Source organism: Petromyzon marinus, chromosome 44 (genome assembly GCF_048934315.1).
Source record: "Petromyzon marinus isolate PM22_M1 ecotype Great Lakes invasive population chromosome 44, UKy_Petmar_22M1.pri1.0, whole genome shotgun sequence".
Classification (NCBI taxonomy): domain Eukaryota; kingdom Metazoa; phylum Chordata; class Hyperoartia; order Petromyzontiformes; family Petromyzontidae; genus Petromyzon; species Petromyzon marinus.
In genome coordinates, this window is record NC_133710.1 from 7,369,187 (window position 1) to 7,395,796 (window position 26,610).

Consider the following 26,610-nt stretch of genomic DNA (forward strand, 5'->3'; position numbering starts at 1 on the left):
GGAGGAGGTCTCTGTCCGCTTCAGAAAATCATCACCGGTATTGGCCGTGAGCGGGAATCGAACCCGGGTCACGGGGTCACGTAGCGCAGCGTAGCGCAAACCGCCGCCACAACACCGCCCCCCATATACATATACTACCGTTACATAGATGCCATATACATCGCTGTCTTGAAAAAAAACGGATAAACACTTCATTGCCCCGTCTCGCACTCAATCTGTCATAATCCGCAGCACAGGTGTTTGTAATGAATCGGTGGTGGAGGCTAGGGGGGAGGGTCGATGTACTCACTGCCCAGGGGAATGTTCCCTTCGCGGCTTTAATCTTCGCCCAGCAGAGCCGCCAGAGATCCCTCGAGGCCAGGGGCACAGAGACGCGCTGGGGGGAGTTGGGGAGTCGTGGATTCTCGATTCCCAGTGCTTGTTGGATTACACCACAGATCCACACGGAGCCCGGAACCTACTCATGATGCCATATGAGTGTGATTGAGGTGGCTTTAGATAATAGGTATCTGTGAGAGTTACTTATAGCTAACAGGTCTCTATGAGAGTTGCATATAGCTAACAGGTCTCTGTGAGAGTTACTTATAGCTAACACGTCTCTATGAGAGTTACTTATAGCTAACACGTCTCTATGAGAGTTACTTATAGCTAACACGTCTCTATGAGAGTTACTTATAGCTAACAGGTCTCTGTGAGAGGTACTTATAGCTAACACGTCTCTATGAGAGTTACTTAAAGCTAACACGTCTCTATGAGAGTTACTTATAGCTAACAGGTCTCTGTGAGAGTTACTTATAGCTAACACGTCTCTATGAGAGTTACTTATAGCTAACACGTCTCTATGAGAGTTACTTATAGCTAACACGTCTCTCTGAGAGTTACTTATAGCTAACAGGTCTCTGTGAGAGGTACTTATAGCTAACACGTCTCTATGAGAGTTACTTAAAGCTAACACGTCTCTATGAGAGTTACTTACAGCTAACAGGTCTCTGTGAGAGTTACTTAAAGCTAACACGTCTCTATGAGAGTTACTTATAGCTAACAGGTCTCTGTGAGAGTTACTTATAGCTAACAGGTCTCTATGAGAGTTACTTATAGCTAACAAGTCTCTGTGAGAGTTACTTATAGCTAACACGTCTCTATGAGAGTTACTTATAGCTAACACGTCTCTATGAGGTTACTTATAGCTAACACGTCTCTATGAGAGTTACTTAAAGCTAACAGGTCTCTGTGAGAGTTACTTATAGCTAACAGGTCTCTGTGAGAGTTACTTTTAGCTAACAGGTCTCTATAAGAGTTACTTATAGCTAACAGGTCTCTGTGAGAGTTACCTATAGCTAACAGGTCTCTGTGAGAGTTACTTATAGCTAACAGGTCTCTGTGAGAGTTACTGATAGCTAACAAGTCTCTGTGAGAGTTACTTATAGCTAACAGGTCTCTGTGAGAGTTACTTATAGCTAACAAGTCTCTATGAGAGTTACTTATAGCTAACACGTCTCTATGAGAGTTGCTTATAGCTAACAGGTCTCTGTGAGAGTTACCTATAGCTAACAGGTCTCTGTGAGATTTACTTATAGCTAACAGGTCTCTGTGAGAGTTACTGATAGCTAACAGGTCTCTGTGAGAGTTACTTATAGCTAACAGGTCTCTGTGAGAGTTACTTATAGCTAACAAGTCTCTATGAGAGTTACTTATAGCTAACACGTCTCTATGAGAGTTACTTATAGCTAACAGGTCTCTGTGAGAGTTACTTATAGCTAACAGGTCTCTATGAGAGTTACTTATAGCTAACAAGTCTCTGTGAGAGTTACTTATAGCTAACACGTCTCTATGAGAGTTACTTATAGCTAACACGTCTCTATGAGGTTACTTATAGCTAACACGTCTCTATGAGAGTTACTTAAAGCTAACAGGTCTCTGTGAGAGTTACTTATAGCTAACAGGTCTCTGTGAGAGTTACTTTTAGCTAACAGGTCTCTATAAGAGTTACTTATAGCTAACAGGTCTCTGTGAGAGTTACCTATAGCTAACAGGTCTCTGTGAGAGTTACTTATAGCTAACAGGTCTCTGTGAGAGTTACTGATAGCTAACAAGTCTCTGTGAGAGTTACTTATAGCTAACAGGTCTCTGTGAGAGTTACTTATAGCTAACAAGTCTCTATGAGAGTTACTTATAGCTAACACGTCTCTATGAGAGTTGCTTATAGCTAATAGGTCTCTGTGAGAGTTACCTATAGCTAACAGGTCTCTGTGAGATTTACTTATAGCTAACAGGTCTCTGTGAGAGTTACTGATAGCTAACAGGTCTCTGTTAGAGTTACTTATAGCTAACAGGTCTCTGTGAGAGTTACTTATAGCTAACAAGTCTCTATGAGAGTTACTTATAGCTAACACGTCTCTATGAGAGTTGCTTATAGCTAACAGGTCTCTGCAAGAGTTACTTATAGCTAACAGGTCTCGATGAGAGTTACTTATAGCTAACAGGTCTCTGTGAGAGTTACTTATAGCTAACACGTCTCTGTGAGAGGTACTTATAGCTCACACGTCTCTATGAGAGTTACTTATAGCTAACAGGTCTCTATGAGAGTTACTTATAGCTAACAGTTCTCTGTGAGGGTTACTTATAGCTAACAGGTCTCTGTGAGAGTTACTTATATCTAACAGGTCTCTGTGAGAGTTACTTATAGCTAATAGGTCTCTGTGAGAGTTACTTATAGGTAACACGTCTCTGTGAGAGTTACTCATGGCTAACAGGTCTCTATGAGAGTTACTTATAGCTAAAACGTCTCTGTGAGAGTTACTTATAGCTAACAGGTCTCTGTGAGAGTTACTTATAGCTAAAACGTCTCTGTGAGAGTTACGTATAGCTAACAGGTCTCTGTGAGGGTTACTTATAGCTAACAGGTCTCTGTGAGAGTTACTTATAGCTAACAGGTCTCTGTGAGATTTACTTATAGCTAACAGGTCTCTGTGAGAGTTACTTATAGCTAACACGTCTCTATGAGAGTTACTTGTAGTTAACAGGTCTCTGTACGAGTTACTTATAGCTAAAAAGTCTCTGTGAGAGTTACTTATAGCTAATAGGTCTCTATGAGAGTTACTTATAGCTAAGAGGTCTCTGTGAGAGTTACTTATAGCTAACAGGTCTCTATGAGAGTTACTTATAGCTACACGTCTCTTTGAGAGCTACTTATAGCTAACACGTCTCTATGAGAGTAACTTATAGCTAACAAGTCTCTATGAGAGTTACGTATAGCTAAGAGGTCTCTGTGAGAGTTACTTATAGGTAACATGTCTCTGTGAGAGTTACTTATAGCTTACAGGTATCTGTGAGAGTTACTTCTAGCTAACAGGTCTCTGTGACAGTTACTTATAGCTAACAAGTCTCTATGAGAGTTACTTATAGCTAACATGTCTCTATGAGAGTTACTTATAGCTAACAGGTCTCTATGAAAGTTACTTATAGCTAACAGGTCTCTATGAAAGTTACTTATAGCTAACAGGTCTCTATAAGAGTTACTTATAGCTAACAGGCCTCTATTGGAGTTACTTATAGCTTACAGGTCTCTGTGAGAGTTACTTATAGCTAACAGGTCTCTATGAGAGATACTTATAGCTAACAAGTCTCTATGAGAGTTTCTTATAGCTAACAGGTCTCTGTGAGAGTTACTTATAGCGAACAGGTCTCTATGAGAGTTACTTATAGCTAACAGGTCTCTATGAGAGATACTTATAGCTAACAAGTCTCTATGAGAGTTTCTTATAGCTAACAGGTCTCTGTGAGAGTTACTTATAGCTAAAACGTCTCTGTGAGAGTTACGTATAGCTAACAGGTTTCTGTGAGGGTTACTTATAACTAACAGGTCTCTATGAGAGTTACTTATAGGTAACAGGTCTCTATGAGAGTTACTTATAGCTAACAGGTCTCTGTGAGAATTACTTATAGCTAACAGGTCTCTGTGAGAGTTACTTGTAGCTAAAAGGTCTCTGTGAGAGTTACTTATAGTTAACACGTCTCTATGAGAGTTACGTATAGCTAACAGGTCTCTATGAGAGTTACTTATAGCTAACAGGTCTCTATGAGAGTTACTCATAGCTAGCAGGTCTCTATGAGAGTTACTTATAGCTAACAGGTCTTTATGAGAGTTACTTATAGCTAACAGGTCTCTGTGAGAGTTACTTATAGCTAACACGTCTCTATGAGAGTTACTTATAGCTAACACGTCTCTATGAGAGTTACTTATAGCTAACACGTCTCTCTGAGAGTTACTTATAGCTAACAGGTCTCTGTGAGAGGTACTTATAGCTAACACGTCTCTATGAGAGTTACTTAAAGCTAACACGTCTCTATGAGAGTTACTTATAGCTAACACGTCTCTATTAGAGTTACTTGTAGTTAGCAGGTCTCTGTGAGAGTTACTTGTAGCTAAAAGGTCTCTGTGAGAGTTACTTATAGCTAACAGGTCTCTATGAGAGTTACTTATAGCTAACAGGTCTCTATGAGAGTAACTTATAGCTAACAAGTCTATATGAGAGTTACTTATAGCTAACAGGTCTCTGTGAGAGTTACTTATAGCTAACATGTCTCTGTGAGAGTTACTTATAGCTAAAACGTCTCTGTGAGAGTTACGTATAGCTAACAGGTTTCTGTGAGGGTTACTTATAACTAACAGGTCTCTATGAGAGTTACTTATAGGTAACAGGTCTCTATGAGAGTTACTTATAGCTAACAGGTCTCTGTGAGAATTACTTATAGCTAACAGGTCTCTGTGAGAGTTACTTGTAGCTAAAAGGTCTCTGTGAGAGTTACTTATAGTTAACACGTCTCTATGAGAGTTACGTATAGCTAACAGGTCTCTATGAGAGTTACTTATAGCTAACAGGTCTCTATGAGAGTTACTCATAGCTAACAGGTCTCTATGAGAGTTACTTATAGCTAACAGGTCTTTATGAGAGTTACTTATAGCTAACAGGTCTCTTTGAGAGTTACTTATAGCTAATACGTCTCTATGAGAGTTACTTATAGCTAACAGGTCTCTGTGAGAGTTACTTATAGTTAAACGTCTCTGTGAGAGTTACTTATAGCTAACAGGTCTCTATGAGAGTTACTTATAGCTAACAGGTCTCTGTGAGAGTTACTTATAGCTAACACGTCTCTATGAGAGTTACTTATAGCTAACACGTCTCTATTAGAGTTACTTGTAGTTAACAGGTCTCTGTGAGAGTTACTTGTAGCTAAAAGGTCTCTGTGAGAGTTACTTATAGCTAACAGGTCTCTATGAGAGTTACTTATAGCTAACAGGTCTCTATGAGAGTAACTTATAGCTAACAAGTCTATATGAGAGTTACTTATAGCTAACAGGTCTCTGTGAGAGTTACTTATAGCTAACATGTCTCTGTGAGAGTTACTTATAGCTAACAGGTATCTGTGAGAGTTACTTATAGCTAACAAGTCTCTATGAGAGTTACTTATAGCTCACACGTCTCTATGAGAGTTTCTTATAGCTAACAGGTCTCTGTGAGAGTTACTTATAGCTAACAGGTCTCTATGAGAGATACTTATAGCTAACAAGTCTCTATGAGAGTTACTTATAGCTAACAGGTCTCTGTGAGAGTTACTTATAGCTAAAACGTCTCTGTGAGAGTTACGTATAGCTAACAGGTTTCTGTGAGGGTTACTTATAGCTAACAGGTCTCTGTGAGAGTTACTTATAGCGAACAGGTCTCTATGAGAGTTACTTATAGGTAACAGGTCTCTGTGAGAGTTACTTGTAGCTAACAGGTCTCTGTGAGAATTACTTATAGCTAACAGGTCTCTGTGAGAGTTACTTGTAGCTAAAAGGTCTCTGTGAGAGTTACTTATAGATAACACGTCTCTATGAGAGTTACTTATAGCTAACAGGTCTCTATGAGAGTTACTTATAGCTAACACGTCTCTTTGAGAGTTACTTATAGCTGACAGGTCTCTATGAGAGTAACTTATAGCTAACACGTCTCTGTGAGAATTACTTATAGCTAAAAGGTCTCTATGAGAGTTACTTATAGCTAACAGGTCTCTGTGAGAGTTACTTATAGCTAACACGTCTCTATGAGAGTTACTTATAGCTAACAGGTCTCTGTGAGAGTTACTTATAGCTAACACGTCTCTATGAGAGTTACTTATAGCTAACACGTCTCTATTAGAGTTACTTGTAGTTAACAGGTCTCTGTGAGAGTTACTTGTAGCTAAAAGGTCTCTGTGAGAGTTACTTATAGCTAACAGGTCTCTATGAGAGTTACTTATAGCTAACAGGTCTCTATGAGAGTAACTTATAGCTAACAAGTCTATATGAGAGTTACTTATAGCTAACAGGTCTCTGTGAGAGTTACTTATAGCTAACATGTCTCTGTGAGAGTTACTTATAGCTAAAACGTCTCTGTGAGAGTTACGTATAGCTAACAGGTTTCTGTGAGGGTTACTTATAACTAACAGGTCTCTATGAGAGTTACTTATAGGTAACAGGTCTCTATGAGAGTTACTTATAGCTAACAGGTCTCTGTGAGAATTACTTATAGCTAACAGGTCTCTGTGAGAGTTACTTGTAGCTAAAAGGTCTCTGTGAGAGTTACTTATAGTTAACACGTCTCTATGAGAGTTACGTATAGCTAACAGGTCTCTATGAGAGTTACTTATAGCTAACAGGTCTCTATGAGAGTTACTCATAGCTAACAGGTCTCTATGAGAGTTACTTATAGCTAACAGGTCTTTATGAGAGTTACTTATAGCTAACAGGTCTCTTTGAGAGTTACTTATAGCTAATACGTCTCTATGAGAGTTACTTATAGCTAACAGGTCTCTGTGAGAGTTACTTATAGTTAAACGTCTCTGTGAGAGTTACTTATAGCTAACAGGTCTCTATGAGAGTTACTTATAGCTAACAGGTCTCTGTGAGAGTTACTTATAGCTAACACGTCTCTATGAGAGTTACTTATAGCTAACACGTCTCTATTAGAGTTACTTGTAGTTAACAGGTCTCTGTGAGAGTTACTTGTAGCTAAAAGGTCTCTGTGAGAGTTACTTATAGCTAACAGGTCTCTATGAGAGTTACTTATAGCTAACAGGTCTCTATGAGAGTAACTTATAGCTAACAAGTCTATATGAGAGTTACTTATAGCTAACAGGTCTCTGTGAGAGTTACTTATAGCTAACATGTCTCTGTGAGAGTTACTTATAGCTAACAGGTATCTGTGAGAGTTACTTATAGCTAACAAGTCTCTATGAGAGTTACTTATAGCTCACACGTCTCTATGAGAGTTTCTTATAGCTAACAGGTCTCTGTGAGAGTTACTTATAGCTAACAGGTCTCTATGAGAGATACTTATAGCTAACACGTCTCTATGAGAGTTACTTATAGCTAACAGGTCTCTGTGAGAGTTACTTATAGCTAAAACGTCTCTGTGAGAGTTACGTATAGCTAACAGGTTTCTGTGAGGGTTACTTATAGCTAACAGGTCTCTGTGAGAGTTACTTATAGCGAACAGGTCTCTATGAGAGTTACTTATAGGTAACAGGTCTCTGTGAGAGTTACTTGTAGCTAACAGGTCTCTGTGAGAATTACTTATAGCTAACAGGTCTCTGTGAGAGTTACTTGTAGCTAAAAGGTCTCTATGAGAGTTACTTATAGCTAACAGGTCTCTATGAGAGTTACTTATAGCTAACACGTCTCTTTGAGAGTTACTTATAGCTGACAGGTCTCTATGAGAGTAACTTATAGCTAACACGTCTCTGTGAGAATTACTTATAGCTAACAGGTCTCTGTGAGAGTTACTTGTAGCTAAAAGGTCTCTGTGAGATTTACTTATAGCTAACAAGTCTCTGTGAGAGTTACTTATAGCTAACAGGTATCTGTGAGAGTTACTTATAGCTAAGAAGTCTCTATGAGAGTTACTTATAGCTCACACGTCTCTATGAGAGTTACTTATAGCTAACAGGTCTCTGTGAGAGTTACTTATAGCGAACAGGTCTCTATGAGAGTTACTTATAGCTAACAGGTCTCTATGAGAGATACTTATAGCTAACAAGCCTCTATGAGAGTTACTTATAGCTAACACGTCTCTATGAGAGTTACTTATAGGTAACACGTCTCTATTAGAGTTACTTGTAGTTAACAGGTCTCTGTGAGAGTTACTTGTAGCTAAAAGGTCTCTGTGAGAGTTACTTATAGCTAACAGGTCTCTATGAGAGTTACTTATAGCTAACAGGTCTCTATGAGAGTAACTTATAGCTAACAAGTCTATATGAGAGTTACTTATAGCTAACAGGTCTCTGTGAGAGTTACTTATAGCTAACATGTCTCTGTGAGAGTTACTTATAGCTAACAGGTATCTGTGAGAGTTACTTATAGCTAACAAGTCTCTATGAGAGTTACTTATAGCTCACACGTCTCTATGAGAGTTTCTTATAGCTAACAGGTCTCTGTGAGAGTTACTTATAGCTAACAGGTCTCTATGAGAGATACTTATAGCTAACAAGTCTCTATGAGAGTTACTTATAGCTAACAGGTCTCTGTGAGAGTTACTTATAGCTAAAACGTCTCTGTGAGAGTTACGTATAGCTAACATGTTTCTGTGAGGGTTACTTATAGCTAACAGGTCTCTGTGAGAGTTACTTATTGCTAACAGGTCTCTGTGAGAGTTGCTTACAGCTAACACATCTCTATGAGAGTTACTTATAGCTAACAGGTCTCTGTGAGAGTTACTTATAGCTAATAGGTCTCTATGAGAGTTATTTTAGCTAACACGTCTCTATGAGAGATACTTATAGCTAACAAGTCTCTGTGAGAGTTACTTGTAGCTAACAGGTCTCTGTGAGAATTACTTATAGCTAACAGGTCTCTGTGAGAGTTACTTGTAGCTAAAAGGTCTCTGTGAGAGTTACTTATAGTTAACACGTCTCTATGAGAGTTACTTATAGCTAACAGGTCTCTATGAGAGTTACTTATAGCTAACACGTCTCTTTGAGAGTTACTTATAGCTGACAGGTCTCTATGAGAGTAACTTATAGCTAACACGTCTCTGTGAGAATTACTTATAGCTAACATGTCTCTGTGAGAGTTACTTGTAGCTAAAAGGTCTCTGTGAGATTTACTTATAGCTAACAAGTCTCTGTGAGAGTTACTTATAGCTAACAGGTATCTGTGAGAGTTACTTATAGCTAAGAAGTCTCTATGAGAGTTACTTATAGCTCACACGTCTCTATGAGAGTTACTTATAGCTAACAGGTCTCTGTGAGAGTTACTTATAGCGAACAGGTCTCTATGAGAGTTACTTATAGCTAACAGGTCTCTATGAGAGATACTTATAGCTAACAAGTCTCTATGAGAGTTTCTTATAGCTAACAGGTCTCTGTGAGAGTTACTTATAGCTAAAACATCTCTGTGAGAGTTACGTATAGCTAACAGGTTTCTGTGAGGGTTACTTATAACTAACAGGTCTCTATGAGAGTTACTTATAGGTAACAGGTCTCTATGAGAGTTACTTATAGCTAACAGGTCTCTGTGAGAATTACTTATAGCTAACAGGTCTCTGTGAGAGTTACTTGTAGCTAAAAGGTCTCTGTGAGAGTTACTTATAGTTAACACGTCTCTATGAGAGTTACGTATAGCTAACAGGTCTCTATGAGAGTTACTTATAGCTAACAGGTCTCTATGAGAGTTACTCATAGCTAACAGGTCTCTATGAAAGTTACTTATAGCTAACAGGTCTCTGTGAGAGTTACTTATAGCTAACAGGTCTCTGTGAGAGTTGCTTATAGCTAATAGGTCTCTGTGAGAGTTACTTTTATCTAACAGGTCTCTGTGAGAGTTACTCATGGCGAACAGGTCTCTATGAGAGTTACTTATAGGTAACAGGTCGCTGTGAGAGTTACTTATAGCTCACAGGTCTCTATGAAAGTTACTTATAGCTCACAGGTCTCTATGAGAGTTACTCATAGCTAACAGGTCTCTATGAGAGTTACTTAAAGCTAACAGGTCTATATGAGAGTTACTTATAGCTAACACGTCTCTATGAGAGTTACTTAGAGCTAACACGTCTCTGTGAGAGTTACTTATAGCTGACACGTCTCTGGGAGAGTTACTTATTGCTAACAGGTCTCTGTGAGAGTTGCTTACAGCTAACACATCTCTATGAGAGTTACTTATAGCTAACAGGTCTCTGTGAGAGTTTCTTATAGCTAATAGGTCTCTATGAGAGTTATTTTAGCTAACACGTCTCTATGAGAGTTACTTATAGCTAACAGGTCTCTGTGAGAGTTATTATAGCTAACAGGTCTCTGTAAGAGTTACTTATAGCTAACACGTCTCTATGAGAGTTATTATAGCTAACAGGTCTCTGTAAGAGTTACTTATAGCTAACACGTCTCTGTGAGAGTTACTTATAGCTAACAGGTCTCTGTGAGAGTTACTTATAGCTAACAGGTCTCTATGAGAGTTACTTTTAGCTAACACGTCTCTATGAGAGTTACTTATAGCCAACAGGTCTCTGTGAGAGTTCTTATAGCTAACAGGTCTCTATGAGAGTTACTTATTGCTAACAGGTCTCTATGAGAGTTACTTATAGCTACTAGGTCTCTATGAGAGTTACTTATAGCTAACAGGTCTCTAAATTTTGATTTAAAGCTTTCGTGACTGCAGGGATTCTTATTCTTAGTTATTTCGGTAAAGTCACGTAGAAGGGGAACAATGAAATAATACCAATATAAAGCAATACCATTCTCACGACGTTTCAACTGCAACACAAGCAATCATCATCAGGTGTGAAAACCACAACAAGAAGATTTGAAAAAAGTGGCTGTTATTTTTAACGTTAGCACCACGGAGAGCGATTTGACAGTTTGTTCAGATGGACGAGTCCATCTATGTTCGGAAAAGAGGAGGGGGGGACGAAAAATAATGGATGCGGCCTGAAAGCCACCTTAAGCGTGATCAATCAATTAAGACCCGAAATGGTTTATCAAATCCTTGCAATGATTTCTAAGCCAGAATCCATCTTCTCGGTTGAAATTGTCTCTGTGTTTGTATATGTGGATAGCCTCATGACCGAATCTCTCATGGTAGCCAGATGGCTTGCAAAGAACCTCTGTCTTGGAGAAGTCAATGTCACGTGAGCCTACTGAATTATAACAGTGATCTGCCACGGCCGAGGTGTTGGTCCTACCGTGTTTCAGGTCTGCTTTGTGTTCACGAATGCGCTCTCAGACATGGCGTTTGGTTTCTCCAATGTAACTATGACCACAGAGGCAACTTAGTTTGTAGACGCCAGGGTACTGTATGTCCGGAATCACATCTTTTACAGATAGAACCAGATCACGGATTTTATGTAATGTATTGAATCGGACCTGGATTTTGTGTTTCTTCGAGATTTTGTAGATCTTTTTTGTGATCCCCGCAATGTAGGGTAAAGTGATGGTTTTGAAAGGCTCCTCAAGAGGGTCCTTCTTCATGGTTGGAGTGATAGCTTTGCGGATTGTGTAGTCGGAATAACCATTAGCCTTAAGAGATTGGTGTACGTGCTTGAGTTCACTGGCTATATGTTTCTGGTTGGATATGCATTGCACCATAGAGCCCAATGCATATCCGACCAGGAACACATAGCCAGTGAACTCAAGCACGTACACCAATCTTTTAAGGCTAATGGTTACTCCAACTACACAATCCGCAAAGCTATCACTCCAACCATGAAGAAGGACCCTCTTGAGGAGCCTTTCAATACCATCACTTTACCCTACATTGCGGGGATCACAAAAAAGATCTCCAAAATCTCGAATAAACACAAGATCCAGGTCCGATTCAAAACATTACATAAAATCCGTGATCTGGTTCCGTCTGTAAAAGATGTGATTCCGGACATAGAGTACCCTGGCGTCTACAAACTAAGTTGCCTCTGTGGTAGTAGTTCCTTTTGAGAAACCAAACGCCATGTCTCGGACCGCATTCGTGAACACAAAGCAGACCTGAAACACGGTAGGACCAACACCTCGGCCGTGGCAGATCACTGTTATATTTCAGTAGGTTCACATGACATTGCATTCTCCAAGACAGAGGTTATTTGCAAGCCATCTGGCTACCATGAGAGATTCGTTCATGAGGCTATCCACATATACAAACACAGAGACAATTTCAACCGAGAAGATGGATTCTGGCTTAGCAATCATTGGAAGGATTTGATAAACCATTTCGGGTCTTAATTGATTGATCACGCTTAAGGTGGCTTTCAGACCGCATCCATTATTTTTCGTCTCCCCCCTCCTCTTTTCCGAACATAGATGGACTCGTCCATCTGAACAAACTGTCAAATCTCTCTCCGTGGTGCTAACGTTAAAAATAACCGCCACTTTTTTCAAATTTTCTTGTTGTGGTTTTCACATCTGATGATGATTGCTTGTGTTGCAGTCGAAACGTCGTGAGAATTTTATTGTTTTATGTTTGTATTTTTTTATTGTTTCCCTTCTACGTGACTTTACCTAAAGAAACAAGAATATAAAAATATCGTTCCTCGTTTTCTTGGTTCTTTCGGTAAAGTCACGTAGAATGGGAATAATAAAATAAAATAAGACAATAAAATTCTCACGACGTTTCGGCCACAACACAAGTGGCCTTTTTCAGGTGAAAAGACAGGTCTGTCCGGAAGACAGAGCTTGTATGACCGGGATCCTTGCATGTCTTCCGGACAGACATGTCTCTTCACCTGAAGAAGGCCACTTGTGTTGTGGCCGAAACGTCGTGGGAATTTTATCGTCTCATTTTATTTTATTATTTTATTCCCATTCTACGTGACTTTACCGAAAGAACCAAGAAGATGAATCCTTGCAGTCACGAAAGCTTCAAATCGAAATAAAATCCTTCCTCGTTGTTTACTGGGGTAGGTGATGGGTGAACAGACAGGCAGAGGTGGCACGATCTAAATTACACGGCACGCGGTTACTCGACAATTTGTATTTTTCATCAATTTGCTCCGGTTAATTTGTGAAATGAAGGTGCTAATTGCTCTCGCCACGGTAATCTGTTGAGCCGAACTAACGCGGAACCCCCGGACTATGATTCCATAATTGTGATACGTCTACGCAAGCAGCGGCTTCTGACACGGCGGCGAGCCCGCTGTGCGTTCAGAGCTTCCGTCATTGGCACAAGCAGCATTGTCACCGCCTTGGTCTCAAGAGAGGAACTCCCCGACTCAAACACACGGGCGTTTGTCTCCGGGAATTTTTTTTGACAACTCACTCTTTTTGGTGGTTTCCAGAGGCTGACATTTTTTTGAACACCAGTTTTTTTTTAAACTAAAATATTCTGCGTGCCGATTTTTAACACGCCCGTCTTTTATTTTCTAAACGATCTTTTTAACTAAAATATTCTGTTTGTCGATTAGTCATGATGGTTCAAATTGAACAGTTCTACATTTCGGATTTTGATGATTCTTTTTAGGTGAATAATTTCTGAGTGGGCCCTCATTGAGGAGATGGAGCGATGAATTCACCTCTTACGCAGGCTGCTGTGTATATTTGTGACGTCGCAAGGAGCTTGACAGATAATGGCGGCTTGGAGAAGCCGTCATCCAGCAGTGGATTAATCATGGCTGCTGCTGATGCTGATAATGAGGACGGTGCTTCACGTTAGCTTGCGATCGGGATCACGTGGTGATCGCGTGTAACGACGTCATCAGCACGGCAGACAGATGGACAGGCGAAGCAGGCAGGTAGACAAATCGATGGGCAGACAGACAGACAGAGGCAGACGGACAGACGAACATCAATGCTTTCATCTGTGGGACCTTTTTGCCAGTATAAAAGTATTAAAAATAGGAAAATGTTCTTACTATACTCTTTGGTTCTTTCGGTAAAGTCACGTAGGTAAAAAAGTAAAATAAAGTTAATAAAATCACGACGTTAGGAAGCAACGGAAGCCTCCGTCATCAGGTGGGATAGTCACAGCAAGAAGCAATTTGCTGTGATTGTACTCTTTCTGGCAATAAAACAGATGGTCAGAAGTTCAAACACTGCTCAACACGAGCTATACATGCTCTGCTAATTGTATTGTCGTTGTCGTGTTCGCTTTTTGGAGCTATCTTGTCTTACACTGGTGAGACAATGCTATAAAGAAGCTTGTCTCTGGTGTAGGCTAGACAATGCATACATTAGCACAGCATGTTTGTTTGCATGTTCGTCACAAGTACGTGTGGTTAATGCAGACTTGATGCCTTGCAAAAGTTATCTATTTGGTGTTTGAACATCTTAACACCTCCTGTTTCATTGCCAGAAAGGGAACAAAAAAAAACCTATAAAATGTTTTGAACAAGGTCCCATAGACACCGTGAAGAAAGTGGTCTTCCTCCTCCTGCAGCTTACCAAGGGAACCTCTTACATCACTGCTAATATTTGACCTCTGCCAGCGTGCGTACGCGAGAGCGTAGCGCGTGTGTGCACATCCTTGAACGAGTCCTTCCCAGATGTGCCGGACTTCAACGCCGAGCGCTGACCGTGTCAACAGGCCACACTTCAACACCCCCCCCCCCCCCCCCGGAGTGATGGGATTAATGAACCCTGAACGAGACTTTGCCCGACGCTGTCGCATCCATCACGCGCAAAACGCACGATTCGCCATGCTGACCTCGTTTTGTCCGAACCGCGCAAACACTTCGCCTTCACACAGACGCTAGGTAGCATAGGCACTCGTCTCGCTCTGTGTCTGCGTGTCAGCGCAAGTGGGGAGCGGTGGTGCGGCGGTTAGCGCTACGAACCCGGCGAACCCGAGTTCGATTCGCGCTCACGGCCAACACCAGTGACGGGTTATCTGAACCGGTCCTGGGGCTTCCATAGGTCGACTCAGCCTCAAATGAGTAGCCGGTGCGATGTGTAAACATCGCCACTGGGGGAGACAAAGGCGGCCGGGCGTGGTGCTGGCCACCCACCACCTCGCGTGCCGTGCCGGCCATCATAGGTGTTCACAAATAGGACACTGCCACTTGCCCCAGCGGACTTTTAAAGGCTACACGGGGAAGAGGGCGAGAGGGTCTTTTGTTATTTTTGTGCATCCGTGCGTGCGCGTCGGTTGTCTGTGTTTATCGACAATTTTTCGAACATTCCGACAGGCCATTATGAACGGTGTGTGTTTGTGTGTGTGAGAAAGATTGTCTCTTCCCCGAGTGCTCTGTGTTTGCTAACGTATTATCTGACCACATGCCGGCGGTGATCTTGTTGTCCGTGTGTTTGTTCATCTGCTGTACTGTGTCCGTATGTCTCTGTGTGCGTTTGTTGGTAGCGGTTAACCCGGCGTCCCGAGTTCGATTCCCGCTCACGGCCAACAACAGCGGTGACGATTATCTGAACCGGTCCTCGGCCTCCCCTAGGTCGACTCAGCCTCAAAATGAGTACCTGGTTCTGTGTATAAAACATCGCCACTAGGGAGACAAAGGCGGTCGGGTGTGGTGCTGACCACCCACCCCCTTCTGTGTCGTGCCAGCCTTCATCGGTGCTCGCTAACAACACTTGCCCCAACAGTCTGTTAAGGCTACACGGCGGCTTTTTGTCTATGTTTGCTTGTTGGGAGCGGTAGTGTAGTAGGTAGCGTGCTGCTCCCAAGAACCTGGTTGAGCCGTGTTCGATTCCCGCTCACGGCCAACAACACCAGTGACGATTATCTGAACCGGTCCTGGACCTCCTCCCATAGGTCGACTCAGCCTAAAATGAGCAACTGGTGTGGTGTGTAAACATCACCCACTGGGGAGACAAAGGCGGCCGGGCGTGGTGTTGACCACCCACCAGCTCGTGTCTTCGTTCGGGCCTTCAAAGTCGCTCGCGAACAGCACTGTCCCTGACAGCGTGCTCAGGCTAAACTGGGGGGGGGTGGCACCTTTCTCTTTAAAATTCTATTAATTTCTCTATCCGTATACGAATTCTCGCCACCTGTTCATCGATCTCTCTCGACAGCTTCATCCGGTTTGTCAGCGCGTCCATATGTCCGTCACTCCGCACGTCCCATCCACGTGCACTCCCGTGAGTCTGCAACCACCACCCCCCCCCCCCCCAGGCCCCCTACGCCACCCCACCGCCGCCACCTCGCCCGCATGTGGAAGATGCGTTGCTAGCAAACATCTTGAACGCGCCACTCGTCGGGCCTCGCGCAAAACAGCAACCGTCTCAATTTTTTTTCGCGAAATTTATTTATTCAAAGGCCCTCTCGCGTGACTCAAAACCGACCCAGCCAGCCAGCCAGCCATCCGTCCCCCCCACCCACCAATCCTCCCACCCTCTCATGCCCCCCCCAACCACCCACCCTCCACCACCCCCGCTTCTCCTCACCCATCCTCGGAAACCCACCCACGTATCGACACACGTGCCCTAATTTCACCCTGAATTTCAGCTCATTGCTCCCAATCCAATTAACGCAGCGTTGCGGTTCTCCCTCGCCGAATAATTCCATTAGTTCTTTATTCCCAAACTACCCCCCCCCCCCGCCTCCCCCGTCGAACTCTGGCCCATTGTGGTTGCCATTGTTTAAGTTTCCTTTTCACTTTCATGCCACTTCTCTTCTAATTCCCGTCGGCGGCTGAAAGGAGCGGTGGGCTCGGCGGTTAGCGCCGACGTTTGCTTTGCGCCGCGTGGCGGAACCGGGGTTCCCGGGGGTTCTGATTCTGATCCTGGAATTCCCGGGCCGCGGCGAACGCGAGCGGAGGGTGAACCTGCGCCCTTGTAGGGGTTTTCGGCCACGATGTCCGACGTTTCGCTTCCCCGTTGCCCGGAGGCTTCTCCCGCGAAAACCGCCGCGCCGTTGTAAGTGGCGAGTGATGTCCGACCCCCCCCCCCCCCCCCCGTCCTGGTGAAGTATGGCCAAATAACTGGTGACCGACACGGCCTGGAGAGGCCTTCATTCCCCAGTGAATTGACAAAGTGCTGAACATCATCACCTCCTCCTCCCTCCTCCTCCTCGCGGAAATGTTTCATTTTTAATTTTGCTCCACGGCATCTACACAATGACCCGTTTGACCCGGGACTGGAACCCAGGATCTTGGGAGGTTCTGGCTCAGTTCCTGACACACGCGTAAACATTCTGGCAGGGCAGCTTCCCAGGAACAAGCCTCCACGAAACTTTATTTTCTTGTTTTCTCCCAGGGTCTCAATCACATTCAGACGGTCAGTCTGTGTCTCTCGTCTTGCACAGGAGGCGATCGCTCAGGAGAGTTTGGCTTCTTGCCCCGACACTGACAATCAGCCCCCACGGAGACAGCGCCCGTCTGACCGTTTCGCAGTGTTAACACGTCAAGAGCAGGGCTTCATGTCAGCCGGTTCTGAAAATATATCTCACACCCGGCACACCACGTCAAGCAGTCCGGTGTCCGTCTCTCGCGCTGTGGCTTTGGCTTCTACGAGTCACGTGCCACCTATTCCAGTCTACTAGAAAACATTTTCACATGCGGCATCCAGTTTGTCTCTGGCTCATGACTGCAGCTATTACGAGTCACGTGTTGCCTGCTCCGGTACGCACGTTGAAAATCCTTCGCACCGTACGTAGCCAAGAGAAAATGAAGCACCCCTGGCCGAGAGGTTCGTGAGGCGCTTTTGACGCAAGGTCGGTGGATCACGTGGACATATGTGCCACGCTTCCAAATTCAATGTAACGTGGTGCAGGCTGATTGACGATCTAGCGCTGGGTGATTCACTCGGCTCGATCAACGGCAACCGCTCGCTTCCTTAATCTCTCTTCCGTTGCTACTCACCGCGGTAATCTTACCGTGCACTTCGCTCGTTAGTTCCCCCACATTCCAACGGGTGGAGCGGTGGCATATTTTTAGTCGGGGCGCCGCGCGATGAACCCGAGGCTCGATGCCTGGCCGCAGCCGACGACAGCGGTCAGCGACGACACCTGCGAAAAACTTGCGCGGCGAGGTATGGTCAAACAGCCGCTCACGGCGAGGTCATCAACCAGCAGTGGATCGACAAGGATGGGGGAGGGGGACGGGGGGGGCTGTACATTGCGCGTGAATGTCTCACTCGATAGTTTTTTTCTTCCGGAATGTTGCTAGACTGCCTTGGTTAAGTGATCATCGGCGTAAGGCACTACCACTGGAGTACAAGGTCAGGCTTTCCATAGCAATACTTTGACTCCACGAGGACAAAATAAGGCGAGATGAATGTGGCGTAGCCTAAATAATTCCTGGAACAGAAATTTTAAACACTGGATGCATGCAAGCGCCTGCGTACACCACCACCAGCAGCAGCTGGCAAAGCGATATAATCGAGGGAGAAAGTGAGCTGCTCAATTCAGTTCCCGAAGGAGCTCCCAGCGGCGTGGAGCGGAACGTCGGACATGGTGCCGAACGACGTGCGTTGACGACACGACAACACGACGCCGGACAGAGATGTGCAGAAGCGCAAACGCGCAACGCTACGATTTGGCTCGTACTTTTTTTTGGTGTCCGCTGCTGTGGGGTGCAGATTCTCAGACTGCGAGTCTCTCATGCTGCCTTTGTTTACATCTTAAGCACCCCCCTCCCTCCCTCCCCAATCAATCATTCTCTCTCTCTCTGCGGTGGAGCGTTCGCTCGCTCGCTCTCTCTGTGTGTGCGAGGGCTCTGGGGGTCAGCCCTGTCTGTGTGTGACCTGCGACTCTCTCTCTGTGTGTGTGTGCATGCGCAAAGCCTTCGTTAGCCCAGCGGCATCCAGGCACACGCACCGACACAACATTGCACCATCTGTTGCTGACTGCGCTCGGCGTTTGTGTGTACGTGCGTAGTGTAGCGGGTCGCGCGCTGCCGCTCTACGAACCTTGGCGACCCCGGGTTCGAATCCCGCTCGCGGTCAGCACCAGTGACGATTATTTGAAACCGGCCCTGGACCTCCCCTAGGTCGACTCAACCTCAAATGAGTACCTGGTGTGGTGTGTAAACATCGGCAAAAGAGCGTGGTGCTGGACACACATCCGCTCGTGTGCCGTGCAGGCCTTCAAAGGTGCTCGCTGACAGCACTTGCCCCAACATTCTGTACAGGCTACATGGGGAGGGGACGTTGCTTTGTCTGTCTTAAGTTCAGTCGATCGCCGTTATATTTCCCTCGGATGTGTAACGCCGTGTGGAAGCTGCCTACCCTACCACTCCACACGAAACCCCGGGTCTTCTCGGCCACAGGGTTATGCCCTCCTTTCTCTACGCTTGCGAAAACATGGAACCCCTCCGAAGGAACATCTGCACCGGCTCTGAAACATTCAAAGCTGCCTGCCTTACGATCCGCCCTGACTTTCACCAGACTGGGTTGTGTGAGGAGCTCACACATCCTTAAAAGATACCTGGACACAGTCCTATCAGCGAGCTACTCCGGTAGGTAACGCTGCATTGGTTCGTGCCATGTCGCTACATGCCCAAGCAGCTTCCTTTGGCCAGTATAGAGGAGACTCAACGGGCTAGAGGAGATATGGACTGATGTGGTACAGGAGGATGTAGAGTTGAGTGGAATTGCCGATGGCTGGTACCAGCGGTGTCAAGATCGGCCTTTGCGGAGGAGGCTCGTGAAGGACGCTGCTGCTACTGGGCAATTGGAGGCAGTCGCCCTCCAGCAACAACGGAGGGCAGAGGAGCGACGCTCACAGCGACGAACGGTGCGCCGTGCGCCCAACACACGGCAAGGTGGCACAAGTGGAGAGCACATGGGGCTTAGTCGAACCATGACACCTGGGTCTGTCCTGTGACCTGTCAGCGAGCCTTCCACACGTCACCTGATAGCCTCAAAGTGCACCTCGCCTGGCATAAGCGCTGCGGTGACATCGCTAAGCCACGAGTGGCAAATGGCAACTGCTGCTGCTGTTGTTGTTGTGAACCAGGCGGGGGAGGAGGAAGTGGTGGAGGAAGAGGAGCAGGAGGACGTTTCGGCACAGACCGAGCGCTACTTCCGCACGGAGCTCATCCAGAAGCGCAACGAGCGCATGGGGCGCCGCGTGGCGGCCCTCCTGCACGCTCACCCCTCCTCCACCCTCTTCTTCGCCTTTGGGGCAGGTACGTGCTGGACAGCCGGTGTGCAGGCGGTGCAACTGCACCTCCCCCCCTCCCCCAACCGGGCTGGTGGGGCCCAGGTAATGATTGCCACACCTGTCCTGGTTTCCTCAGTATTGACTACGGGTCAGATCCCCGCGCGGCCCCCCCGGTCGATATAAACTAAACGTAACAACTTATTTGGTTCTTTCGGTAAAGTCACGTAGCATGAGAATAAAACAATAAATTGATAAAATAAAATAACACAATAAAAATTCTCACGACGTTTCGGCCACAACACAAGCGGCCTTCATCAGGTGAAGGGACGAGACTGTCTGGAGGACAGCGCTGGAGCGAACACAGCCAAGCTCAGACCGCCAAGCTGTCCTCCAGACAGTCTCGTCCCTTCACCTGATGAAGGCCGCTTGTGTTGTGGCCGAAACGTCGTGAGAATTTTTATTGTGTTATTTTATTTTTTCAATTTATTATTGTATTCTCATTCTACGTGACTTTACCGAAATAACCAAAGAAGATTAATCCTTGCAGTCACGAAAGCTTTAAATCGAAATTTAAACCTAACAAGTTTTAATCTTGATTTGAAGCTTCCGTGACTGCAGGAATCCATACTCTTTGGTTCTTTCGGTGAAGTTACCAAGTAGGTAGAAAATAAAATATAAATCACGACGTTTCGGGCGCAACACAAGCGTCCGTCATCAGGTGGGAAAGCGATGGTCTGCTGCTGAGGCAGACTGTTTTACAAGGTTTGAAATGGGTGTAGCCCAAGGGTCATGAAGAAGTGGCCGGGGCTAGTGATGTTAATGTGAGAGAATTAGCATGATGTTAATGTGAGAGAATTAGCATGATGTTAATGTGAGAGATTAGCATGATGTTAATGTGAGAGATTAGCATGATGTTAATGTGAGAGATTAGCATGATGTTAATGTGAGAGATTAGCATGATGTTAATGTGAGAGATTAGCATGATGTTAATGTGAGAGATTAGCATGATGTTAATGTGAGATATTAGCATGATGTTAATGTGAGAGATTAGCATGATGTTAATGTGAGAGAATAGCATGATGTTAATGTGAGAGATTAGCATGATGTTAATGGCAGATATTAGCATGATGTTAATGTGTGAGATTAGCATGATGTTAATGTGAGAGTTTAGCGTGATGTTAATGTGAGAGATTATCATGATGTTAATGTGAGATTAGCATGATGTTAATGTGAGAGATTAGCATGATGTTAATGTGAGAGATTAGCATGATGTTAATGTTTTATTTCACCACGTAAGGCCCACTGAGCTATTTAGCTGTTTTTCAGAAGCCACCTGCATATCACAAATGATAGTTCAACGAAGTGGCTTGTCGCGTGGACACGTATAGCAGGCAAATAGCTCTAAACACGTGGCGTTGATTAGAAATGTGGAGGGGAAAAATCCGAGGATCCGGAGGGAAATACACGCGACCACAGGGAGAACGTGCATACCGTAAATATACAGGCGTCGGGGTTAGGATGGAACCAAAGACCTCCTGTAAACCGGGCGAGGCAGTGCACATCTCGCTACCGTGTTGCGCTTTGTGGGTGTAAAAGAGAATTGGATTATAAACACTGGCGGTGGGGGGTGAGGGGGGTGGGGGGGTGGCACGTGCCCCCACAATGATCCGATAGAAATCCCTAATTTCCATCGGATGATTGGGGTTTATTAGTAATAAATCGGCATTTTGCGACTCCCACTGCCACTGTGTAGCATATCATTACGTGTCAGGGACTCTATGAGATGATAGGACAATAGTCTGAGTCCATAATTGGCAATAAGTAACGGCAAAGCGGTTAGAAGTGACTCACAGAATTGTGCGCAGATGCGTACACAGTCCACGACTTCCCTGAAGGCAAACACCTTCAGCGAGCGCGGTGCTGATCACACAACGCGGTTCCAATTCGACCCCTCGATCGATGGCTGCGTCATCGCCGCACACGCGTCGAGTAACAAGCAAGGGACAACTCCTCTTACTTACTAACAACTCCTTACTTACTAACAACTCCTTACTTACTAACAACTCCTTACTTACTAACAACTCCTTACTTACTAACAACTCCTTACTTACTAACAACTCCTCTATCATTTGTCATTGCTGGAGGGGTTGTCCCCCCCTCCCTCTACCTGAAAATCCTGGCTCCGCCATTGATTTTAAACATTATTTAACAAAAAAAAATACAATTAAAGGAACATTACTTCCCGAGCATTAAGGTGTTACTCGTCTCCCGTGAGACTAAAATGTCACTCTCAAGGTGTTTTGTTGAGGGTGACATACAAAGCGGTAGTATCACGTTTGAAATGCCGTATTGTTCAGACTACTCTTTGGTTCTTACCGAAATAACCGAAAGAGTTTGGATTCCTGCGGCCACGAAAGTTTCAAATCAAGATGTGAGACACACACTGTTCTCCTCTGCGTTCTACAGAAACGTATGGGGCCGCATATAATAATCCCTTATCAGTGTGTGTGTGTTTGCGTGTTGGTCTGTAGAGCGGCAGTGTCGTGGTTAGCACGCTGCGAGTCCGATCGTCACCGGCGTTCGCTCGCAGCAGTGACGATGATCTTAACCGGTCCCGGGCTTCCAGCGTAGGTAGACTCAGCCTTAAATGTTGGACGTGGTGCAGAATATAAACATCAGCAACTCTGCGGAGCCAAAGGCGTTCGGTTGCTGTTGTTGTTGCTGTTGGCCACCCATCCCCATCGTGCGCCACTCCGGTCACGTGTGTACGTTGGAACTTCTGTCGCACCGTACGTAGACCACCGTGCTAATCGGCGGTCTTCGTGGGCGAACGCTAACAGCGTTTGCCCCCCTCCCGCCCGCCGGTTCTGTCGAGGACGCGGGGTGTCGGCATGCGGCTCTCGAAGCGCCGCGCCTCGAGACGCCGTTCGTCAAGGAGCCAACGTCTCGGAGTCACACACGCACATAGTGCATTGCGGCTCTCTCGATGCCGCTTCTTGTTGTTGTTGTTGTCTTGTTGTTGTTGTCTGGTTGTTGTCTTGTTGTTGTCTTCTTGTTGTCTTGTTGTTGTCTTATTGTTGTTGTCTTGTTAACTTCTTGACTCGTGGTTTAGGGGAGGGAGGGGGGGTCTTTGTCTTCTGTGTGCACGTGGAGTACTCGCGTGCAAACCGGGGGTGGGGGATGAACGTGCGACGCTGGGTGGGGTGGGGGGCACGCACGCAGGTGGACAACGCAGAGACGACGCGAGGGGGACTGTGCGAGAACACGGGGGGGGGGGAGGGGTCCGGGGGGGGTCCCCCCCCCCATTCTCACCCCCTCGTGCCAGTGCCCAGGCCGAGCCGCGCTCCGCTCTCAGCGCTCGCACGGTGCAGGCGGCTCGCGTCGCCGCCTCCTCGAGTGCCACCGCCACCCAAAGTGTCCGCCGCCTGTTAGCAGGCGGACAAGCAGGGGGGAGAGGGGGGTTGCCGTGGTTTGTTTGGCCGCTGTTGCCTTGCGAGTTGGGGGGGTTCGTCCTGGCGTGCTCCGCTTCTGTCTCATGCTCAAAATAAATAAACGACACCAGCTAAGCTTTTTTTTGTGGGGGGGGGGGGCAGGACCCTCGCCAAAAAAAAACGAATCTTGGGATTCAGAATCTGAATCTTCACTTAGGCTGTGGAGAAATCCGATGAGCCATGAAGCTCTTTCTCACAGATTTCCAGTACGGGCGGAGACTCTCCTGCTGAAGAACCTCCGATGAGCACGGTTGGCCACGTACGGTGCGAAAGAAGTTCAACGTAGACACGCACATCACGAAGTGAGCACGCCTCAGATGTAATTCATGGCCTTCGTCGGCAGCGCATAGTGGGCACGCGTTTCATGAAGGGGCCCTGTATACTCGCATTCCAACACGACAGATATTTTTCTTACTACCCCCCTCCTCCTCATCTCCCCCCCCCCCCACCACCACCACCCCCTCACCACCACAGCCTGCTTAAGGAAAACAAACGTCGGAATTCTAACGCCGTGCGAGGACGTATCATCGGCACAGCGTACGGAGGGGATGGGTGGCTGGGGAGCGCAACCAGCGGGTTGTGTAATGTTGGTGGGGTTTGGTGGTGGGGGGGGAGGAAGAGTGAAGCTCGGCCGTTTCTCCCCCCCCCCCCTTCTTCTATTCGCATGGTTTAGTAGTAGAACACAAAGGGGTTAGTCACGACAGGCCTCTCCAGCCAAGCCCGGGATTTTCTTTTTTGTTGTTGTTGAAGCGAGCGCCCTTTAAAGGGTGCCTCTGCCGGGCGCCGCATGATTCGAGCGCTTGCGAACCGCGCCCTGACGTTGATCGAGCGCGCTAAAAAAAAAAATCGGTTGAGAAAAAAATAATATATAACTAAAAAAAAAGTTAGTTGTTTTAGGCCGAGGCAACCTAGGCGGTGGCCAAGCCACGTTGCGTTCTGATTCAGGTTTTTGTCGGCTCAATTTGTTGCGTGTGTGCCTGTGTGTGGACCGTGGCCAGGATTTGAATGCGCTTCTCCACCGTCCTCATAGAGTCGTGGGTTGCTACCAACAACCGACACGTAGCTTCCTCCGTACATATTCTTGGCCACCCCCAGAGCTTCGTTTGTCAAGATTTCTCCCATCTTACATTTACATGCAAATTTCATCTCTAGCCCACTGACCCGTTGCCTACACCCGTCTCAAACCTTTAGAACTCCCAGCCTCAGCAGCGCTCTCGCCATATATGTTTTCACCTGATGACGATTGCTTGTGTTGCGATCGAAACGTCGCGATGTTGTTTCTTATTTATTGTTCTTCTACCTACGTGGCTTTACCGAAAGACCCACAGAATATGAATTCCTGCGGTCACGAAAGCCTTAAGTCAAGATTTAAGTCAAAATTCCCCCGTACAGTCTTATAGACCCACAGGGGGGTGTTAGCGAGCACCTATTAAGGCCGGTGTGGTACGTGAGTAGTTGGTCCGGTGTAACCAGCACCACCTCTGTCTCTGCATTCGAGATGTTGGCCACACGAAACCAGGTACACATTTGAGGCTGATTCAACCTCGGAGAGGCCCGGCGCATATTAAGATATTCGTCACTGGTGTTGGTGGTACGTGAGCTGGGAATCGAACTCGGGTCGCCGGGTTGGTAGTGCTCTACGCCACTGCTCCCCAAAAGACAAAGATCCCCCGTGTAGCCTCTACCAGACTGTTGGGGCAAGTGCTGTTAGCGAGCACCTACGAAGGCCGGCACTGCACACGAGGGGGTGGGTGGCCAGCACCACGCCCGGCCGCATTTGTCTCCCCAGTGGCGATGCTTACACACCGCACCAGGTACTCATTTGAGTCTGAGTCGACCTGGGGGAGGAGGCCCATGACCGGTTCAGATAATCCCGACTGGCATTGGTATCCGTGAGCTGGGAATCGAACTCGGCTCACCCAGGCGTTTGATGGCAGCGCAATCACCGCTGCACTATCGCTCCGAACACGCACAGTGAGGCACAGAACAAAAGACGAACACACGCACACTTAGACGTCTCTTTTATCTCTACAGCAAAACATAAATGTCCCACCTGCCTTGGAAAGAGAGAAAGAAAAATCCCCTAACCTGTTGAGTCCCCTGAAATAACAATGATAACTTTCACAAAGAAGAACATAACAAAAAAACCTGGCACAGATTTAACTTCAAAAACTTAACAGATCTTAAACAAACAAAAAAAAACCCAAATATCCCCCTTGTAGCCCGCACAGGCCGTTGGGTAAAGTTCCTACGGCGAGCAACTGCGAAGGCTGGTACGTCGAACGAGTGGGTGGTGTGGCCACCACAACGCCCAGCCACCTTTGTCTCCCCAGGTCCACTTCACATATGCACCACGGAAGTTGGGCCTGAGCGGGAAGCGAACTCTGGTCGCCGCTAAATCACTGCGCCCCAAACAAACAGCACAACAACAATAACAACAACAACCTCCATTCGCCGCTAAGTTGAGGTGACGTCACCACGGTGTTCGTGCCAGGCTATGTGCACGAACGCACGCGACAGACCCAGGTGCCAGGGGTTGACAACATAGCACGAGACGAATTACAAAGATCCCCCGTGTAGCCTGAACAGACTGTAGGGGCAAGTGCTGTTTGCGAGCACCTATAAAGGCCAGAACGGTACACGAGGGGGTGGGTGGCCAGAACCACGCCCGACCGCCTTTGTCTCCCCAGTGGCGATGTTTACACATCACACAAAGTATTAATTTGAGGCTGAGTTGACTTAGGGGAGGCCCAGGACCGGTTCAGATAATCGTCACTGGTGTTGGCCGTGAGCGGGAATCGAACTCGTGTCGCCGGGTTCGTAACGCAGCGCGCTAACCGCTGCACCACTGCTCCCCACAAATAGCAACAACATCAACAACAACCGCCATTCGCCACTAAGTGGCGGTGACGTCACAACGGCGCTCGTGCCAGGCTATGTGCACCTTGAGGCCACGTGAAGTGTCGAACGCCCGCTGGCAGGAGGTCACGGGACAGACCCAGGTGCCATGGGTCGACTGATTCAGATTACTGACCGATGCACCACCTGTGCCCCCTACTGTGCCAACAAATAGCACACACACGGATACACATGTACTGATGAGATTTTAAGTTTGAGGGGGGCCAGGCT

General features: G+C 46.1%; 1 protein-coding gene across 2 annotated transcripts in view; it reads left to right on the top strand.

The window, feature by feature from the left end:
- Positions 1-26,610, top strand: part of LOC116951872 (metalloprotease TIKI1-like) — a 96,209-nt gene that overhangs the window by 47,643 nt on the left and 21,956 nt on the right. For both annotated transcript variants that reach the window (XM_076073986.1, XM_076073987.1), the window contains exon 6: positions 19,844-20,015. In XM_076073986.1, the coding sequence (XP_075930101.1) occupies positions 19,844-20,015 (172 nt within the window). The remainder of the gene's footprint in view (positions 1-19,843; positions 20,016-26,610) is intronic.